General features: G+C 40.1%; 1 protein-coding gene across 1 annotated transcript; it reads left to right on the top strand.

Annotated features, from left to right (window-relative positions):
• Window positions 1–559: 559 nt before the first annotated feature.
• Window positions 560–17,830, top strand: ASIC5 (acid sensing ion channel subunit family member 5; the record flags this gene model as incomplete). Its single annotated transcript, XM_015410063.1, has 9 exons — window positions 560–866; window positions 1,084–1,315; window positions 5,377–5,499; window positions 9,119–9,268; window positions 10,139–10,286; window positions 10,890–10,946; window positions 11,737–11,905; window positions 17,074–17,165; window positions 17,640–17,830. Coding segments are annotated over 9 exons (1,469 nt in total), but the record flags the coding sequence as incomplete, so codon positions are not given.
• Between the last annotated feature and the right edge of the window lie 5,155 nt (window positions 17,831–22,985).

Here is a 22,985-nt window from a genome sequence, read left to right as displayed (position 1 = left end):
CAATGGAGAGGCTCAGAAAATTAAGTGGATTTCATGACCAGGGTGAGTAACAAGAAGTCTTAGTCTGGTGTTGTTAATTTGTCTTGAGTTTTGGTGGTAGGAAAGCTTTGGCTTTAGTTATTTTCTGCAGACACTAGTAAAACCAAAATATTTCTAGATCTAAATAGAGTACAACTGGAAATAAGCATATCATTTAAATAAGGAACTATATTTTAAACAACTGGAATAGATAAATTGCAATTAGTGTCACTTCTTTCAGCTGATAAAAGCCATCATTTATTGATACTGTTTTAACACAGAGAATCAAGACAATTTTCCATAATGATCTTTCCACTTTTTTGCACAATTGGTGAACAGTTGCTGTTAATTTAATGCATCCAGACACATCTACATAAATACCTAGAAGAAAATCAAAATATTTGGCAGCAGTGCTTTGAGGGCTAGCTTTGTTAAAAGGGTGGTATCCTAACTGATACCAAATGTACTGTGAAGGATCGTTTTCACTTGGTTTTATAGTACACTTTTATGTCAATATTTTTTTCTTCTCTCAAATGTCAAGGTTTGTTGGGAAAAGCTAAATTGTATTTGTCCAGAAGACAATTGCCATCCCTGGAAGAAAGGAAAAAGTATGATTATGAATTTGCAAATTCTACTTCATTCCATGGGGTGCATAATATTGTCAGAACCCACACCAAGACACGTAAGGTGCTATGGATGTTAGTAGTCTTGGGCTCCGTTATCCTTGTTGCTTGGCAAATCCGCAGTCGTTTCATCAATTATTTCAGCTGGCCCACCACAACATCAGTAGTTGTTCAATATGTGGAAAATATTGAGTTTCCTGCTGTAACTTTTTGTAACCTGAACAGGTAAGTCACCTTTGCTTCCTCTGCCCCTATTTGCTTCTCAGGTACTGAACACCATAGCATGCATTGGTCATATATGGCATAGTTGTTGAATGCAATGTTATGGCCAAAAGACTGCCCCAAGTTCCTTATTCCTCTGTTTGAAAGAGTCTTAAGAGCTGCCTCAGGATTAAACTGGAGAATTTGAGTCTCATGCAGCATTTTTGTTTTGTGCCAACAGGTACCAAACCCAAGCTGTAGCTAACCTGAGCATCATTTTCTTCCTCTGGAATATAGTTTCTGGTGTCCTTCATTTGCTTGATGCTGAGGACAAGTTTGGCCAGGAGCTCTCAGATTTTCTTCAGGGGAATCAAAATTTCAGCATCAAGGAGTTTACCAGGAATAATGGTTTCTACCTCAACAATAGCACATTGCTGGAATGTGAATTTTTTGGGAAGCCTTGTTACCCTCAGGTAATATTACATCATAAAAGGAAATGTGAACATTATAACAAAGTTGAGGGAAAGCATGTTAAAAAACTGGTCATTTTGGAGTAACACAAAGGGTATAAGTATGGTTAAAGTGTTGGACATTCAAATTCAAAGACGGTAAGGCATTTTGTTTGCTTGGCCAGTCCCTATTTCCTCACTTAGCTTGCCTCACAGGGTTGTTATGATTTGTCCCATATGGGAAGGGAAATGCACAATATCTGGAGGGTGGGAATGGCGTTACCCATGCTGCGTCACAAGCTTGCTCTGTAAGTCATTCACATGGAAAGCATGCTACCTTCTTTAAATTGGATGTTCCACAAGTCTTGCTTCTTAATAATGGGGAGCCCTGGTACAGAGTTGTTTTTTTGTTCCCCAGAAGGTCAGAGCAGAACGAGTGGGTTGAAATGAAATCAAAAGTGTTTTCAGCTAAACATTAGGAAAAATTTCGTGAGAGAGTGGTTCCTCAGTGGAACAGGCTTCCTTAGGAGGTGGTGGGTTCTCCTGTGGAGGTTTTTAAACAGAGTCTAGATGGCCATCTGACAGCACTGGCAGCTCTTCTTGCTTACTGCACTCTAAGTGGTGGCAGGAGAATATTTTTAAAAACCCATCAGTGTTGTGACATCACTTCCAAGGTAAACCCAGAAGTGACATCAGGTACCTCTAGGAATTGCCAGAAACTATGATTTTACCATAGAGTTCTAGGTTAGGGATGGGCATGAACCAATTCACTGACTAAAGTTCATGATGAATTTTGGCTGGTTTGTGTTTCATAAACTGAAACTCACGGCAGGACAACTGGCACAAACTTTCCATGAACTTTCAAGCAGTTCATGGAGGTTTGTGGAAGTTTGTGAATAGATACATTTCCAGACAGACTGTCTCAATTCAAAGTGCTTACAAAACTTCAAAGCAATAAAGCAACTTCAAAGCAAGTCGAGGCAGAATTCCCCAGCCTTGGAAGCACTCATAGGTTCCCTGTGCATTTGATGTGTGTAGCTTGGACTTTTGAATTTGTGCCTGACATTTCCTACAGAAGTATCTTCCTAGGGCATCTTCTTTGAGAGGCCATAACTTGGACCCCCTAAGTCCAATCCTCAGCAAACGTGGAAGACATGTAAAGGAGCATCAGGGGGAGGTCCTCTGAGAGTTTGGTTTCTCTAACTTGCACACGGTCCATTCTATACAGTCCTGAACTTTTTTTTATAAATATACAATAAATTTTATTGATTACAAAAGAATAGCTGGCAAAAAAGTGTACAAACATAGTTTGGTAAAGCAAAACAGTAACAAATAGTGTTCGTATGCATAACTTGTGATCTTTGTAAATTACATATATAAAATATTAAGAAATAAAAGAACCAACTTAATGATTAAGAACACAAACAAATACCTTTCAGTAGAAATAGGTAAGCAAACGTATGTACTGTTGCAAAACTTTGGTATAAGTACAATGGTTACCAGAGATGTAAGGCATCAATTTCTTTAGTATCTGTCATCAAATTGTTGTAAGTATTCCAATATAGGAAACCAGAAACTACAGACTTTTAAAATAATGGCACATTGGTACCTCACTCCCAATAAACTGGCACGGATGTCGCGGACATATAGCCCAAAGTGTTGGAAAGAATGCAACAATATCGGCACCTATCTTCACTGTTGGGTAACTTGCCCTAAAATATTCCCATTCTGGGAAGAAATTATAACAAAAATCAGATCCATAGACAATATAGACATCACTTCCACTCCGGAAAATCTCTTTTTGAACGGTTGGGTAGCTCAGGACTCTGCTCCTTCAGTGGTGGAGAGGGTTTCCATACTGCTATTTGCAGCCAAGACAGTCATTGCAACTCACTGGAAAACAACAATGACGCCCTCAATTTCACAATGGCATAAGAAATTGTGGGATTTATACATTATGGCTAAACTCTCGGATAATCTTACGTGACTTGACAAGATCCCAACGTCCTGAACTTTTTGAACCTGTGTCTGTCATTTCTGCAGCCAGCACTTTCCTGGGGGCACCTTTTTTGGGGGAGCCATAACTTGAACCCTGTAAATCCAATGCTCACCAGACTTGGAGTGCAGGTAAAGGAGAATCATCCGGAGATATGCCGCAAGTTTGATATCTCTATCACACACACTAGACACCATTCCACTGTGTCATGAAGCTCACAAACTGAACCAGTTCATTTGGTAGCTAAAAGTTTGTGATGATTCATGGTTCGCAAACCAGGCACATCACAAACCATGAACCAAACCAAACCGTATTTTACCAGTTCATGCCCATCCCTATTCTAGGTGATTCTTAGAGCTAAATGACATCACCTGCGCAGTGGTGTACCTAGCCTATTTGGCTCCTGGGGCAGATAATTCTTTAACAACCCCTCCTCTGGTTTTTTTTGTGTGTGTTTTTGCTGTCAAGTCATCTGACTTACAGTGACCCAATAGGGTTTTCAAGGCAAGATATGTTCAGAGGTGATTTGCCATTGCCTGCCTCCACATCGGCCCTGCTTAGATTCTGAGATCTGACGAGATCAGGCTAGGCTGGGGCTATCCAGGTCAGGGCCCCTCCTCTATACAACAAAATTATTTTCACTAATAATCATGAAATAAAATGAATAATAATAATGGCCAGGAGATAGATTCAGGTGGGTAGCCACACTGATCTGAAGCAGCAGAACAAAGTTTGGTCTTAAAGGTGCCCTTGGACCTAAACTTTGTTTCAATGCAGACAGTGAAAATTTTCTTTTATTTAACTTCATATATATAAAATCATGCCAGTAAAAAAAAAAAACAAATTCCAGCACTCTGTTCCGTCATTAGAGCCAGCATGGTGTACTAGTTAAAGTGCCAGGCTAGGATCTGGGAAATCCAGGTTCGAATTCCCACTCATGCCATGGAAACTTGCTGGGTGACCTTGGGCCAGTCACATTACTCAGCCTAGCCCTGACCTGGATAGCCCCAGGATATCCTGATCTCATCAGATCTCAGAAGCTAAGCAGGGCCGACGTGCAGGCAGGCAATGGCAAACCACATCAAAAGTCTCTTGCCTTAAAAACCCTACAGGTTTTTACCTGTACAGGTCACCTTAAGTCAGCTGTGACTTGATGGCAAAAAAAGTAAATAAAAATCCATCATACCGCTCATGTTCTGAGCAGGCACTTGGAAGGGCTTCTGTTCTCCATTTTGAAGCCCAAGAGCTGACTATCTCAAATATCTACAGGGCATTTTTGAGAACTAGGAGTCTGTTTTTGTACTCACTTTTACTAACTTATGCCAGCCAAAGCATCACAAAATAGTGATTGTAAGCTTCACCAGACTGGGGTTAAGAAACATCCCCCCCAAGGAAGTTGGACTAAAGTAAAACCAGAGAATCTCTGCAGTAGAAACTGAAGGCGGAGGGGGTCATTTTTGCAAGTCCAGCAGTACCAGTGCAATCACATAGTGCCCAGCAAAACCCAGTGCCATTGAGGCAATGCCAGCTGAAGTCAAGCACAGAATCTCAGTCCAAGCAATTAGAACTTTTAAGTTGGCCCCTGTCAAAGCATGCTACAGCAGGTCCTTAGGAATCCTACCATTCACCAGGCACTTGTGCCCTTCCTGAGTGACCCTTTCCCTCATTCTCTTCTCACCCGCAGCAGCATTCCCAAGCAGGGGTCAAGACTGCAGCATCTGTATCATTGTTGCAGTATACCAGTTCTAGCAACAAAATATAGCAGCAGTTACCCCCTTAAAACTGAATAAGTCCAGTTCTTAACATGGAATGCTGACTATAAAAATATGGGAACAGCAGAAAGAGAAAGATTGTCAGTAAAAATATTGTTCTGAGAGATACAACATCAGTTTAACTGCAAAAAAAAAAATTATAGCTTGGCCTAAGGACCATGGAAGGTGTGTGCCATTGATGGAGAAGGGGTGCAGAGAGACGAACAGGGTTGATTTTTCCATACTGGTCCCAAGTAAATCCAAATCTATGGCTACAGTTCTCCAGGAAAACACAAAGAAACCTAATGCAGTTTCCCCTTTTCCTTTCTTTGTTGAAGGATTTTGAGCATGTCTTCACTGAATATGGAAACTGCTTTACTTTTAACCATGTTAACGTTCCAACCAGAAGAAGAGTGAGCATCTCTGGAAGGGGCCTGAGTTTGCTTTTTGACATCAAACAGGTCAATATAAACTTAAACATCTGCTGAAAATATTCTGGAAATGCAATAGTGAATCTTGATGGTTAAAAGTATATGCTTTGGGTATCCTGAATGAAATATGAGTCTTTAGCCCAGATATTTACAATAAAAAGACTCTAACTCCAGCTTCACTTACTACAAACATTAGTAATTTTGGTGCAAGGCTTGCTTAGATTCTATCATTTATACAGAGGAAATCAAGTGATGTCATATAATGTAATAAGCATCTTCCTGTTTAGTTACATATCACTATATTTTAAGAAAATAGTCCATCTGACCTCTGTCCCAGGGAAGATACTGGAGCAGATTTTAAAGGGATCAATCTGTGAGCATCTAAAGGACAACTTGGTGATTCGGAGAAGTCAGTACGGCTTTGTCCCCAACAAGTCCTGCCAGACCAACCTCATTTCCTTCTATAATCGAGTGATGAGCTTACTGGATTGAGGGAATGCTGTTGATGTTGTTTACCTGGATTTCAATAAAGCTTTTGACAGGGTTCTCCATGATGTTCTGATGGGTAAACTAAAGGACTGTGGACTGGACTCTAGGATAGTTAGGTGGACAGTGAACTGGTTGGAGAACCACACTCAGAGAGTAGTTATCAATGGTATTTCATCTGAATGGATGTGTCCAGTGGGGTGCCACAGGGCTTGGTTCTGGACCTGGCACTTTTGAATATTTTTATAAATGAACTGGATGAGGGTGTGGAGGGGCTACTCATTAAATTTGCATATGACACCAAATTGGGAGGAGTAGCAAACACACCAATAGATAGAGATAGAATTCAGTGAGAACACACTGGAAAAGTGGGTGGAAGTGAACAAGATGCAATTGAACAAGGATAAGTGCCAGGTCCTACATCTAGGTAACAAAAATGGCTGTCAGAGGAAGGCAGGGAGCTGTTCCTGTTGGCAACAGAGGATAGGACTTGCAATAATGGGTTTAAATTAAGGGCGGGAAGGTACTGGCTGGATATTAGGGAAAACTTTTTTACAGTAAGAGTTGTGCAACAGTGGAATCAGCTGCCTATGGAGGTGGTAAGCTCACCCTCATTGGCAGTTTTTAAGCAACAGCTGGACAAACACTTGTCAGGTGTGCTCTATCCTGCATTGAGCAGGAGGTTGGACTAGATGGCCTGTATGGTCCCTTCCAACTCTGTGGTGCTATGATTCTATGAAAAAGTGCCCCTCCTTAGGCAAAAAAGTCTTTAAAACAAGGACACTTGCAGGCCAATCAGGGTTCTGTTGCACTGGAACAGATATTCTTAAGTACCACTGCTAATGAAATATTGAGCTGCTATCCTACCTTAAGCATGTGTGGACAGGAGGTGTTGGGTGTACCCTAATAATTTGTGAAGTCTTTTGTACAGTGTAACCATATTGCCTGTGTAGAAGAGCCCTCTTGAATCATTCTGGTTTGCATAGGCTTCTCTCCCCACTGAACAGCAGCAGAAGAGGCACTTTTTCCTGTTTTCCTCCTCTAAAAACTAGGTGCATCTTATGGTCAGGTGCGTCTTATGGAGTGAAAAATACGGTATTCTTGTGGCCCTATGGAAATACTTTGTATGGCAGGGACTGGTATTTCAATCACAGCAATCAAGGGAAAATATTATAAAACTTTGCTGATGTGCTGCTATTTGCCATATATGTATTGTATTTGTATTGCTTTTAAATGGCAAAATTTTAAATGAAAATTCTGAAATGTCACCTTCCCAAATAGTAAGTTGGTACGTACTGTGTATTCTCTTGACTAAGTCCATTGAAGTCAATGAGCTGAGAGGGATATAACTCTGTTTGGGGTTGCACTGTTAGATTTGCATGTCCTGAATTCACCCTGACACCAGTTGCAATTGGGCATCTTCTTAAAGAGACAATTTGCTGCATTATAGCACTGCTGCATATAGCCAGTAGCTGGAACTCAGGTGTTTCTGATCTCCCATTCTGAAACTTGCTAGGATGCTCTTTCCACACACACTCTTTGGTAAATCAAAGATCAAAAGCATTGTGTCTGTCCCCTCCCAATTTCACTTTGCTGAGAGGCTGGGGTGGACAAGACCCCCCCCTCTGATCAGCTGGGAGTCTGCTTCTGACCAGCAGGCACCTACAAACTGAGTGTTCAGTAGCTGTTCAAGTCGTTCAGTGCAATCCAAGCATATCCCTTGATTGGCTTACAGTCTGATTGGGAGTGTTGGACAAGGTAAATTCATGTGCTGAACAAGTTCTCTGAGAAACTGGTGACATCTCAAATGGTATCCTGGGCTTCACTGAATAAGAGAATGAAAATGCCCAGCAGGAATCGAGAGATTGGGGGAAGGGGTTAAAGGAAACCCTCCAATAAAACAAAACCCTGTCCACTCCTAAAAGTTGGCAGAAATCCCAGGAAGGTAGGGGTGGTGAGGAATTATTTATTTATTTTGCCTACACTGTCAGAGGGCCTAAAACATATTCCGTATGGGACAGAAGGTACTCAGCAAGTCATAATTTTGTTAGTAAATCCCACTGGCCTTTGTGCCAGATGACTGCAAAATAACAAATGTCATCCCAGTTTTTAAAAAGGGATGCAGGAAATTACGGCCAGTTAGCCTAACATCCATCCCAGGAAAATTACTGGAAACTGTTGGTAAATAGGTTCAGGCCAGACAAAAGAAAGTACTTCTTTACTGAATGAGTAATTAAATGGTGGGATTTAATTTCACTTGAGGTAGTGATGGCCACAAGTATAGAATGCTTTAAAAGTGGGTTAGGCAGATTCATGCAGGTGAGGTCCATCAATGGCTACTAGCCATGGTGATTGAAGGGAGCCTCCATATACAGAGGCAGCAAACCTCTGAATACCAATGCTGGGAGGCAGCAGTAGGGGAGGGCCTTGGCCTCTCTGCCCTGTTTGTGTGGCCCTCCAGTGCAATCGGTTGACTGCTGTATAAAATAGTATGCTGGACTAGATGGACCAGTGTCTGATCCAGCAGGCTCTACTTCAGTTCTTATTTTCTCTGTGTTTACTGCAGGAATAACTAAATACAATCAACTCTTCTCTTTCTCTCCATTAATTGTTTCCCACTCCCACAGATGACTGAGCAAAAAGACACCTTGTGATAGATCCAGAAGGAACTTATTTAATGATAATGATAGTGAGGGTGACAATGCTGATTTTTCCTGTATATAAAAGGGAGGGTGTTGATAAGTTTTACCCAACAAGAAAGACCCCTGTTATGAAACTGGGTTCAAATTATGAATTCCAGCTCCTTCAGCAATGGTGCAGATTTCTCTGTGTTGGGACGGAAAGGAATCTGGGAAAAATAACCAATTAACCAGAATGTGCTTGCAAAAAATGTAAAATGTAAATAAGGGTTGTGTATTAATGTTTGACTTGCTGCAGCTTTAAAGAATGGTGACTTATATGATTAAAAATATGTATTACAAAATGGTAAGTAAAGGTAAAGGTTCCCTTATATAAGTGCTGTCAAGTCACAAACGACTCATGGAGACCCCAGCAATAGGCTTAGGCAAGTGAGAAGCAGAGGTGGTTTGTCATTGTCTGCCTCTGCAATCATTTCTCTTTTTACTGTAACTTTTTCAAACATGGGGAATGCTTTGTCCATTAGGAACAGTTCACTGATGACCCTGCTCTTGGTTTTGTTGATGCTGGCATAACCTTTGCTATCCATTCACCTCAAGAACCTCCTCGGTTTGATGGCTTGGGCGTATCTACACCAGTTGGGATGCATGCTCATGCTGCAATCCGCCAATTTAAGGTAAGAGTTGGTGTAGGATGTGAAGAAGAAATGTATTTACAGTGTAATGTAGTAAAAAGAGTGTTAAACTAGCAATGCAGATACCGGGATTCAAGTTGCTGCTGATAAAAAAAAACTCATGCTGAGAGAGGACGTTATGATTTGCTGAGAGAGGAAGTGACCAGTTTAATGTAACTGACAGAGTAATTGTGAGCATGAAATTGAAAAGGAGAGAACCATGTATCCGGGCCTAAGTTCCTTGGACAAAGGGTGTTATAAGAAGGTAATAGATAGACTTCTAGAACTAAAGCACATTTGTCAGAGCTTCATTGTATCAATTGATCTGTCAAGATATGTGCCATTTTAAAAGATTCAGTCAGTTTACAAGATTAAAACGTATTAATCTCTGAGTATGCAAAAGTCAAGGAAGGAAATAACAAGGAGGAAACCACCAATGTGAGACAGTGACTCAGATACAGCTATTGGTTCCATGCACAAAGCCCCAAACAATGCACAGATCTTCTGACACAGAATGGCTTCCCAGTTCATTTTGACAATGGGGACCAATTGACTCAGGCATTCAGCTGCACATCTGAAGACTCAGAAACCTTGAGTCCTGACAGTTGCAGTCAACTTTCCAAAGAAGAGTGCAGAATTGGTCAGGCTGTCGTTCAGATCTGCCCTGCAGAACATCAAGGAAGGGAGGAAGGGTGCTTAAAGTTTTGTATTTCAATTTGATTTTGACTCAAGAGGTTAATTTGACCACAATCATTTTGAACTTACATTTATTTTAGATTTTAAAGTGCTAAGACTAATGCTGTTGGTTCAATCAAAACTTAACAATAGAAATGGATGTCATGTACACTTTCCTGTCTTTCTTTCATTTTAAAGACAGTTATCCAAGAATACCCTTGGGGGGAGTGCAACCCAAATATCAAACTTCAGCATCACAAGATCTATAGCACCTATGGGTGTCTACAAGAATGCAAGGCACGGCACGTGCAACAGAAATGTAAATGCTTACCATTCATGCTACCAGGTATCTCTTGACAGAGTCTACTTTGTTTTAAGAGTAATTTCCAAAGAAATCCTATGAGAAAATCACAGTTTCTGGAGTAGCAAGGTAACCCTAAACACATTTACTCCAAAGGATTTAGAAGGGTATGGTTCTGTTTAGCATTGTACTGCAAGAGAAAAGACAAATGATCCTTGAAGTCTAATGTAGTGAATAAAAATCTATAGATGTTATTATATATTGCCTATGATAATTACATATTAATCATTGATTCTATAGATTAGGTTTCAAATGTAGGTTTTCAGTGTCCTAAGAATAAGTATAATGAGCATAAAGGTATTTGCTGCAGAGTGACAGTTTCTATATGTCATATGCCCATCAGATCCAAATTTAAAGAAGTTTGATGAGTTTTGGCATGTGTAATACAGATGTTACATGCTACATTCATACAGAGTGAACATAAATAAAAGTATAACAGTGCATTGATTTAAATGAGCTTAGACTGGAATAACTCTCCATATGATTGCACTGTAATGGAGCAGTAGATGTCAAATGTGTGTTTTGATACTTTTGTTCATTTCTCACTTAATTTTTTTCCCCAATCTCTTCCATGAACCGATTGAAAAGGAAATGGAACAGAGTGTGACTTGGAAAAATTTTACAAGTGTGTTTCTCCTGCAGTGTGTGAGTAAAATCAGAAACAACCAATCCAAAGTCTGGATTCTATTTCACAGGTGCTACTGTGGTGTAGGCACAACTGCCACATGGCCCTGTAGCGGCGGCAGTGTCTGCAATTGGCTCCTAGAATGAGTACCATGCAATTACCATTGGGGCCTACAGAAATGTAGAGTTTGAACTTACCACAAGCTCTGTATGTCTGTTGCCCTCGTCATGCCAAAGCAGTACCCAATCCATAGTAATACATAATGTCAAGCCCTGGCTAGAACTCAAGATGCCTGGCTGATATGAATATCAAGGCAGTAGAAGAGTTAGTTATCAAATCTACACACTTGCTTTTCAAGTCATTTTTGGAGATTTACCAAGGAAAGATACCTTCTTTCTCCCAAATACTGTCAGTGATCACAGCTGAATATGATGGTAGCTCACACCCTGAATCACCAATTCCAGTTGTGCCTTTTCCCATCCGAAACACAATTTGATTTCATTGTAAAAAGGCCCAAAGAATATAATGCAAATGATGGGAATATATTTATACCTGAAATTCCAATGTATTTCAGGTGTTATCCCTTTCATTGTGAAAGGATGATAGATATGTACTTTATATATAGTTTACCCTCTAATTCCTGAAGTTATGAGTTGCCCTCTGCAAAGGATATGCTTACTGATACATTTGTTTATAATGATAAATCAAATAATATTTCATTAACATTCTTCACAAAGGACAAAAGTTAAAATTATGTTTTCCCCTTCAAGAATGGGTAACATTTATGTATGTACTTTCTTGCCCTTTTAGATAACGTAGAACTGATGGGACTGTGTACAGTAGGAACACATAATTCTACTTGTCCAGTACCTTGTGAGGAAACAGATTACCCAGTCACTATCTCCTATTCAACTTTTGCAAGTAAAAAGGCTATGAAATTCCTTTCTGCAAAACTAAGCAAAAGCCCAGAATATATAAGGTAATTTGATTTCTAATTATGATGGAACAAGCATTGTGCTTTTACATGTACATGAATAAACTTCATTAACTACTGGAAACAGCCAACGTTCAATGGAAGGTAACTAACGTGTTGGTCCCAAAGTATGTGAGATTCAGTACAGGAACAATAATACTTTATTGGACTAGCTTAGGTTGGTGTGAGACTACTTTGACCCTTACACCAGTCTAAGGCTCTAACAAGACAAGACCCAGGTCTCATTTCAGATCAGGGTCATGGTGCTAGAGAAAATATGATTTAACTGCATGCCTGTATGGTTTACCAATCAAAACTGACCCTCCTCCTGTGTGCTGTTGTTATACCAGGAGAGGAAAACTGGAAGGAAAGTAGAATTCCTTGTCTTTCTTCCCATTCAGCCTGGAAAGAGAGTTGGTCTCAATCAGCAAAATCACATGGGGGAGAAGACTTAAATCCCTGCCAGGATCCAAATCAGATCCTGCATGGTTATATTTTCCTGGGAAGATCCACTCATGGAGTGATCCAATATCAAATTCATTTTCTCTTTTAATGAGTTAAAATTCAGTTTTATTTAAATCAATACTTTTATAATTAGCTTACTAGGCAAGATGTCGAAATTTATCCAGCAGGAAATTGATTAGGTATTTATTTATTTGCATTTTACCCCGCCCTCCCCACGAACGGGCTCAGGGCGGCTTACACAGGGGCACAAGCCCATACATAAAACAATATAAAACAGTAAAAATTATTAAATCACGACGAAACAGATAAAGTGCTCCATACAAACAAGATGGTCTCTGAGGATGGTAACGATCATTTCCTTAGGTGAAATTGTCCTGTCGATGGTCCAGGCCAATTCAGCAGCATCAGTGCCATGCAAATTTATGGCAGTTCTTCCGGGGACCGCTCCCAACCCCGTTGTTTCAGTGGTGGTAGTAGTAGAAGTGGCGGCCCCTATATAAAAGCCTGGCAGAAGAGCTCCGTCTTGCAGGCCCTGCGGAACTGCATAAGGTAGATGAATATGTAAGGTAGATGAATATGTAAGGAACTCCATAAGGTAGAAGAATATGTAAAGTAGATGAATATGTAAGGAACTCCATAAGGTAGAAGAATATGTGCGTATTTATTAGCATACATGCTATTTCATATAGCCTATGAATGCAATACCAAAACAAGATGCAACATAATTGTCTAAGTGATTTATTCTCTTGATTCCCAAATATAAATATTTCAAGGGCCTTTGTTCTTATTATATACTTACATGAATATATAAAACTACTTTGTATTGAATTATGCCGTTGGTGCACCTAGCTTGTCATTCCTTGAATGCTGACAGGCACTGGCCCGACAGTGTGTCTGGCAGGCTCTATATAATCTCTTGATATCCTTATGCTGAAGAGGGGAGTAAACCTGGGACCTTCTTCAGGCAAAGCAAGTATTCTGCTTTGAGCCACAGCCCTTGTGTCACAGGTCCTATGTTTTCTGAAGAAATTTGGCATTAACAGACTTCAGTCTATGATCCTTTGAGTTTGATAGTCCTTATTTGCAATTTGATGCCTAATTAGTTATCATGGTTTTAATTCTCGATGTAGAAAGTACTTATATGTTTGCTTTTATAACCCATGTGCAAAAAAAAGGAGTGTAGTTTTGATGATGATGATGATGATGATACTTTAGTGAGCTTTTGAGAATTTCATGGCATTGTTTTTATGTAGCTTGGTTTGACAACTGTTTTATTGTTCACAAACAGTGCACTATCTAGCAATTACTTAGTGAGGCATGGCAGATTACTGGGAAATATTTCTGTTCCCAAGTGTCTGAGCTACAGGAATCAAGCACATTTATTAATAAGCATACATCATAAATTCTCTAATAGCCTAATCAATTGATTTTTTCAAAAATATAAAAAGAGAAACCCAGCTATTTACAGCTGTATGCCAAAAGATGGGGACCAGCAGTTCCTCATTTATGTCAGAAAGCCTAAACAATGGGGTCCATTAGCTGGGTTGTTAACGATTATTATAATGGAAAGTGTTCAGATTAGAGTTACAGAAGAATATCCTTGCAGAAGGGCATGGTCCAGTCAATGAATCCATTAATTAAAAAATCTAAAACGTGGGCAACTTTATATCACCTATTTGTTTTTATTTTGAATACCTAATGCCTCTGAGTTTAAGGCTTGAAGAAAAAAGTTCTGACATTGGCATAGACTATGAGATTCTGCTGTTGCTCGACTGATTTTTGATTAAGAACATCCTTGCCCATAAGTATGTCCCCCCAATAGTTTTATTTGATTTCAGTTCAAGACTCTGCTGCTTAATGTTTCAGTTTTATTTCATTGTTACCTAATGGACTTCCAGCATAGAAGGCCACTCAGCACTACCTTCGCCACTTACCAGAGGTATGCACTACCTCTCACCAGCATGTATGTGCATAATATACAGTTTTCCAAGCACCTGGTCTTTGCGTACACTGATTGTTGGAAGTACAAATTTGTGGGTTGTTTTTTTAAAAAAACCCTGCATTAGAGCCATTTAAGTATTGCTATAAAATATCATTTTTTCAGGGAAAGATGTTTGTGCCATCTAGCTATTTGGCTAATTTACTGATTCCCAAACATGGGAACACTTTTACCTTGGCATGATTTAATGGTCTTCGATCTGCACTTCAGGAAGGAAAATACTGTAGTGTACCGTATCAGGAATGCACATGCCATCCAAGAGGGAAAATTGAAACTGTTGGGCATGTTTTACTTTGTGCCCTTTTTATGGCCTTCTTATGTTTTCATTACTCCTGTCCTCCACCAAATCCCTAGCATATCAGAGGAATGGCATATTTCTCCTTTTGTACCATGGATACAATTGCCAGATTTTGTGCAGCTGATAAAGTCTATTGTAGTTCTGTATTTAAAGAATCATATCTGCAGAGATCCATCAGTGGCTATTAGCCACAAGGTATAGATAGGAACTCTAGGGCAAGGGATGCTCTGTATTCTTGGTGCTTGGGTGGGACAATAGTGGGAGAGCTTTTAGTGTCCAGGCCCCACTGGTGGATCTCCTGATGGCACCTGGTATTTTTGGTCATTGTGTGACAGAGTGTTGGACTGGATGGGCCATTGGCCTGATCCAACATGGGCTTCTCGTATGTTCTTATGTTATTTTAAATATAATCTTTGTAACAGTTCTTTTACGAAAACATTTCTGGAAATGTATATATTTTTGCACTGATTTTTGACTGTAATAAATAATTCAGCTCAGTAGAAGTAGTATTACTGAATCTGAATGAGCATATCACATTAGGCATGATGCAGAGTGTGAATTTGATGAAGATAAATGGTATTACATTGGCAGAAAACAATGATATGAGAACAGGGTACTATGTGTAGCAACATGATAATACATGCTATACATAGCAGTATAATCCACAGTCCCTTTCCTTTTATAAAGCGTTTTCCTAAACTGTTCTGTTATTGTATAGCTGTATTACCTTTATAGAAATGCTGTCTTGAACAACTTACCTGGCAGTGGAGACACCTTGAAAGCAAAGGTTTTCCTAGGATGAGGCTTATCTATGTTAGCCAAACTGCTTTATCTACAGCAGAGGCATGATATTGTTGTGGTTCTCGCCTGTGTATACAGGAGTCAAATTGCCCCCTGAGGAACTTCCCAGTTATATAAATGGAGATGAGTCTTGTATCTTAAAACCAAGTTGTTCTTTTTACTGAGTAATAATATTTGGTTCACGTACATGCAAAAAAGAGTCACACACACACACAATCACACAGACAAGTTCCTTTTAGAATTACAGAAATGAATACAAAATAGTTACTTAGTTGCTTAGAAGTAGGGAGGTGGCTGAAACGATTTATGCTCACCTGTTCTAGAAGTCCGGTCTGTTGTAGTGATGATTGAAAGGGAAGGGAAGGATCCCTGGGGTCTGTTGCTCTTCCACATTGCCAAAACATGTTGGCTAATGTGGTTGAATGTCTCTAACTGTGCAACTTAGAGAGATTCAGACAACGAGCTTTTCCTCAAGGAAAAATGGGGGGGGGGGTAGGATGTGTGGCCAGCCTCTCTCTTAAAGCATGGCTCCTGTTTTATATAGTTAACTCCAGGTGGGAGGCATCCTGCCAGACTGGTGATCCCACCTCTGACCTACAGATCCATTTAATGAACTCTCCTTATTGGCTGCATGTAGCAAGGGGCAGGATATGGGTGGTGACAATATTTGAAACTCTACCTCTGTCTCATAGAATTCAGTTTGGCCATGTGTTGAATCTCATCTCCAGGACATCCCTTTGTTGTGCAAAGGCTCAAGGCACCTTCAACCGGAAACGGTGATTCCAATGCAGATCAAGCCTTGATGACTCAAGGCACCTTCAACCAGAAATGGTGATTCCAATGCAGATCAAGCCTTGATAGAGCATGACACCCAGTCTCTCAGCAATGGAGAATATTCAACTCAGAGTTGTTGTTCTGCTAACAAAGGCCCACCATGTGCTTCTTGTTCCCACAATGCTTTGCCAGCTGTCTGTGTCTGTCTCATTAAAATAGAAGACAGCAAGTCTCTTCCTATGTGGAATCTTACTCTCTCACCATAGGTGTTTGCAAACAGCTTTCCTTTGCCTGTGGTACACAAACGTGAGCACAGTCCATATCTGCTTGTTGTAGCAGATATAAATTCATAAATAAGTCTGTTTTCCCAACATCTATTACACTCTGGGTGTGCTTATCCCTGCAGTTTCCCCAAACAATCGAAAAGCTCTATTAAACAACTCTATTTTACGTAATTTGTGGAATGACAAGAGCAGACCACTCCACAAAGAGAGGGACACAACAGAGAAAGCACTTGTATGTAAAGTTGTTGGTCTAGCCCATTTGCAGGGTAGCACCTACAGAAGACTCTGAACAAATAAGCAAATTTGTCATGGTGAAACATAGTAGGAGAGGTAGTCCCGTAGCTATGAGGGTTTGAGGCCATGCATGGCTTTATGTGATGATCAGTACCTTAAACCAAACCCGGTTGTGAGGATAAAATGGGGAGAGTAGAACCAGGTAAGCGACTCTGAGTTCCTCGGATCAAAATGTGATACCCACAATGTATGGCAATGTCTAAAATGACATATTGAAATATTAATAACAGCAGTATTAATCATAATGTATTGTCCCTAGGCATAACCTTGTCTATATTGACATTAAATATCATGATCTGAATTACAAAATGACACAGCAGCAGAAGGCACTGAGCGTATCTGAGTTGCTTGGTAAGTGGTCCCTAATTAAAAGATATTTCTTTGCATTCACTGCAATGTATTAATTTACAAACATACTTATTTGCTGCATGTCACTGGACTTTGCTGTTTCCAAGTAAGAGAAAGTTGAATTATGGTATATCATATATTACCACCTTTGTTACTATCTTGAGGCAATAAACTTTAATTTGCTTAAAGAGACATTTTTTAAATTACATTATATGTTAATATAGAGAGAAAAACCAATGAAAACGGAGAGGAAAAATAACACACAAGTATATGTTTGTCTTTTAAACCCTGTTGTACTGAAACCCACGGAATACCCAGTGCTGGCAGTTCCAAGATTCCTTGCTGATGTCTCAGTCCTCTACAAGTTTTATTTGAGTCATATTCCAATGATAGAAACTGAACCTATTTCCACCTAACTTGCCTGGAGTTTCAGCATAAACTAAGGAACTGCCAAATTACTTTTTTTTTTCATTGCAGCTGATGTAGGTGGGCAACTTGGATTATTTTGTGGAGCCAGTATGATCACAATCATAGAGATTATTGAATATATTGTCACCAACTTTTGCTGGATGTGTGTCTTTCTTCTGCTGAAAGCACCAGAACTTCCAAACTGGAATACTTCAGATCAGAATCAACAATCACACAAGAAGAGAATACAAGAATGTTAAGAGCTTGCAGAAAAAGAATGAAAGGAGCTGTAGATGGCATTTGTTTTGCTTATAATGAAGGTGACCCTACCATTAACTTTAGAAATGTGAGTGTGTCATGACATTGGGGTGCCCCCACAATGTCTATTGTCCAAGGTGATAGGAAATAAAAGGAATTTCGATATGTCCAATTGGAAAAATAATCTTTTTGGTAGCATAAATTTGTGGCACTGGAATAAAAAAGACCCTGGGTTCTAGACCAGTAACTTACTCAAATGATTAAAACAGAATTTAGAAATTTATTTACAAAAGATAAACATACATAAAAACACACAAGTAGGGGAAAGGAATGTGAGCCCCAACCCCCACCGAGCCTGCGCTGGCGGGGGAGGGCTGATTTGCCTCCTCGAGAGGCAGAAATTGGAAGACACTGATAGGGGGCAGAGCCAGCCTATTTAGGCCTGGCTCCTGCCCCCTACCTCATCAGTCCTTTGGTGTGTATGAGACAAAGACAAAAACAATAAACATAACTAACGAGCCTCTAGACACTGACCCTGAGTGGCTTACATCTCCAAAGCAGATGTCTTGAGTAGCAGTCTTCCCAGCAGCAATGATGCAAGAGTGGAAGTCCTGAAGAGTGTGAAGTTCCTTCTTCCAGCTTCGCAAGCTCTTCCTGGCATAAAATCATAGAATTGGAAGGGGCCATACAGACCATCTAGTCCAACACCCTGCCCAGTGTAGGACCAGCCTAAAGCATCTCTGACAACTATTAATCCATCCTCTTTTTGAAAGCTGTCAGTAAAGGGGAGTGTGACAGATTCCAGGCTTGAGATCAGCCTGCAAGACAAGATACCTGCAGTCACATGACTAGCAGGGAGGATGTAATCCTAATGCAGAATTCAGGGGAGGGTTCTAATGAAAAAACAAACTCTTGACAGTTGGAGTTTGGCAGTTGAGCCTGGCGGTTGGTTCTGGGATAGTTGATTCTGTGCCAGGGAACTGACAAGTCATGTTGACACTGCTTAGGCCAAGAAGCACAGGAGATTTCTCTACAGATTCCCAGATTAAGGGAACCTGAGAAGAGCCAAACGTAGTTATATACTACAGTGGCAACTAAGGAGTCTTAAAAGAAAGATAAACTCCTTGTGGAGAAACAAAAGATACACATTCATCTCACAAAGAGTTTGTACCCTGATGGAAAGAGAGTCTGGTGTGGTGGGTTTGGTGTGTGCCAGGAGTGTTTGTTGGACTGGTGAGAATCCAAAATCTAAACGGGGCACAGTGGAGGTGTTTCCCTGTAAAGGGGGAGAATACCTGAGAAGTCCACCCAAAACCTGGTCATCTAAAACAGCACAAGGGTTGAGTTGAGAGTGAAAACGTGTTTTGTACTGTGACATCTGAACTGATGGTTTATAAAGGAACTAATTTAAAGTTGAACTATTCCATCTGAAACAACGTATACACAAACCTAAGCTTCTCCTTGTAAATATATATTCCTTGCCTGCCTATCCTTGTAAATAAAATCTTCAGGTGATTTTACTATTCCAAATTGCATGTGCCTCAGTGTCTGACAGGATCTAAGTTAAACATTAAGCTCCATCCTATACAAAAAAAAAGGCAATGGTCATAAAAAGCCCCAGAGACAGTAAATGGCTTAATCTGAGATAGAAGAGTGAACTGTGTGTAATCCTGAGATACAGAGGCTGGCAGACAGTGTCAGTAGAAAATAAGCCTGCTCCAGCCTGTGAAAGGTTAAAGACACCAAACCCCACATACTCAGGAATAAGGGAGTTCCTCACAGGGAGCTAACCACCTGCTGTATTCTTCTGTGTGGTGTTGTTCTGGCTTCTTCACTCTTGTCCTATATACTAGCTCATCCGTCATTTTGCTAATTGAGTGACCAATTAGGATGATCAATCAATCTAACTGATCTGAGATGAGATCTAGATCTTCAACTATCTAGATCTTCAACGGTCAAACTGACATTTGAACTGCAGATGGTCTACTGCCGCTAGCTATCATACTAAAAGGCAACTACCTACAGGTGCTTGTTAGGTAAAGCACTTAATGACTTGGATAACAATCCAGAAAGTACTTACAGGGTGCGTTCAGATGCGCCGTTTGATCTGGTGTCGTGACGGTTCAGCGAAACAGATCTTATATGCACGATCACACAGTCAACATTTGCCTCCCATCCCCAGCCATTGGTTTTCGGCTCAAAACTGCTTTAACCTGGAGTATTTTGTTACCAGGTCCCAAAGTGATGTTTTCTCAGCTCTCCCATTTAAAGCTGCATTTCCTCCTGTGTGATCGCTCCTCCAGTGTCAAGCCACTTCCAGTTTAAACCCCTTCCCCGCTCAAAAGCTGCTCGAGGCTTCCACTTTTCACCTGCCTTTTTTTCAATGCATTGGCAGTGTGCACATAGGCAGAGCTTTGCCACCATGTTTAGAAAACCAACATTTAAACGGTCACTTGTTTTAGTGTTTAGATGAGTTCGGGATCTCACGGAGGCCATTTTCAGGTCAAACATTTAAAGGGAAGTCTTTTGTTGAAGGGGTCGGATTGATTTGCCCTGGTGGTTCTGCGCATGTGCCATGATAGTTTCCCCCCCATTCCATGGATAAGCACCTATACGCATGTGGAAACTGAAATTTAAAAAAACCCGCCAACACACGCTCCCGCACGTCGGTAGTGTGAACGCCGGGGAGTGACCAACTTCAAAAAGTAAAGCTTTTGGTAATAAGGAAGCATCATACAAATCATGTGTGGATCATTCATTTCATGTGTTATATTAGGTTGGATCCTGTCAATTTTTTGCTCAGTCTTGCACAGTTCTTCTCCTTACTACAGCCCCTGTCCTACATGGCTTTTGTCCATGTATATCCTATGATCACCAGGAAACCTGCTTCAGGTGGTCAAAGGGTACCCTTTTTTCACCCACTAAAAAGCTGGTTGAATCTAACCTATTATTTCAAGGGCTGGAGCATGAACTCACGTTCATTGATGGCCAATGAGCAACCACAATCCGCCCCTGCAAATCTATAGGAATCACCTGGGAGCTTTGACTTTTGACCGCAGACTTGAAGGACACCAGCTTTCATTTGGAAAGGAATTGACTTTCCCCCCCTGGTAGATGCATTCAGTAGCAGGCCATTTTAAAAGACATGGAAGTACAAAATATAAAAAATATACAAATGTATATGAATGCAAAAAATGTACAGAAACTACTTGTATATAAAGTTAACAAAAATATGATGTACCATTTAATGCAATTTCAAATGTCTAACATTGTCCCACTTCTATACTGTAGTAAATAAACATATTATACTCCATAGTTAGTTCCTTTCATAGCCACTATCAGTCACTACATTTGTACAAACATTTTTGTAACAGCCTTTACAAAATACCGAGCCTGTTCACCTCATACAGCAAGATAGATTGGTATCAGTTTTGTAGGTATTGTGTCATTAACGTTACCCAGGCTGCTGTGCATGGGCGATTCTGCATTGGCTTTTCCCTCCATTGTTTTAGCAAACCCACGTTGGAACAGAAATTCCACTCTACATTGCATGCTGGTTTCACTTTCTTTGATTATCGGATTTTATAGTACCATCTGCATTTCATGCCACTTTCACTTCCTTTGATCATTGGGTTTTTATGGTACTTCTGCATAGAATCCTCAGTGTTGAGAAAATGTGGAGTGAATGCCAGATGCAGAACCAGCCCGTATTAGCTTGGTGTAGTGAATCACTGTGTGTCACCTATAAAAATAGTTTGTTTATGTTGTTAGACAGATGAAGTGTTTTGCTGACAAGAAACAGAGAATTCACTTTAAACATTACTGTTACAAATATTTATTGATTAGTTTACTTTTGTCTAGAAGCAGAGAATGAGATTCCTACCAAATTCAGTGGAAAGACCTGTCAGGTAGTTAATGTAAGGCAATTGGGTTTCATTCCAATACTGAAGAATCCAACTCAAAATGACAAAAGATTTGACTAATTATTTTTGCATACTCCCACTTCTTCCCACCATGCATTGAAAAAGATGGACACTCACTGATATCCCAGCATCATGTCCAGCCATAAGGTTAAAAAAGAAATGAGTATTCACATCAGCACATGTAATTTATATTTGGATATGCTGAGGTTCAAAAAGAAATGAGTATTCTCTTCACAGCAGCACATGTAATTTATATTTGGATATGCATAACAAATGCAAGGAACTCTCAGAGTTGTCAAAACAGATGATCTTCAACTATTGAACTGTGAAATTTAATTGAATTTATTTTCAGTGGGATTCAAGCATACCTAATTTTTACTGGATTGCATCCAAGATTCAACCAGTTTTTAGTGATAAGCAGTTTCTCATCTCTGCTCATGATTAGCTTGGTTCTCTGCCCTTTCTTGGAAAACTCATGAAAAATAGTCATTTCCCCTTCCCATGTCACCCCCCAAGAATTCTCTTAAAAGCAGAACGAATCTAACCAGCTTAGTTTCCTTTGCTTGCTCACTCCCATATTTCCTAGTTTTTCATGGTTTCACAAACATGCAATTTTTATGAGAGAGCCAATTTGGTGTAGTGGTTAAGAGCAGCAGATGCTAATATGAAGAACCAGGTTTGATTCCCCACTCCTCCACATGCAGCTGCTGTTGTGACCTTGGGTCAGTCATAATTTCTTTCAGAGCTGTTCTGGAAAGAGCAGTCCTCAAAAGAGCTCTCTCAGCCTCTTCTACCTTGCAGGGTGTCTGTTGTGGGGAGGGGAGGCGAGGTGATTGTAAGCCACTTTGAGACTCCTTCAGGTAGTGAAGGGCAGGGTATAATCCAATCTCCTCCTCCTCCTCCTCCTCCTCCTCTTCTTCTATAATCATCATAATCGTCATCCTTAATCTTTGTTATTTTATTATCTTTATTTATAGTCTGCCTTTCTCACTTAGACTCAAGGCGGATTACACAATGTAACTTGATTCAATCATTAAACTAAAACATCTAATAAGAGTGTAATAGGATGAGGAGAAGAGAAGAAAACAAAGCATAAAGCATTAGACTAAACAGTGCATAACATAGAAAACAATGCAGTGGGAGTAGGAAAATAACTACAGGCAACAGGTTACATACTATTTTTTGTTCAGTCGCACAGTCGAGTCCGACTCTTCACGACCCCATGGACCACATC

The sequence above is a fragment of the Gekko japonicus genome, unplaced genomic scaffold, assembly GCF_001447785.1.
Source record: "Gekko japonicus isolate JY-2015 unplaced genomic scaffold, Gekko_japonicus_V1.1 scaffold326, whole genome shotgun sequence".
Taxonomy (NCBI): Eukaryota; Metazoa; Chordata; class Lepidosauria; order Squamata; family Gekkonidae; genus Gekko; species Gekko japonicus.
Note: the sequence above shows the minus strand (reverse complement) of the source record. Positions and strands in the feature narration are given on the sequence as shown.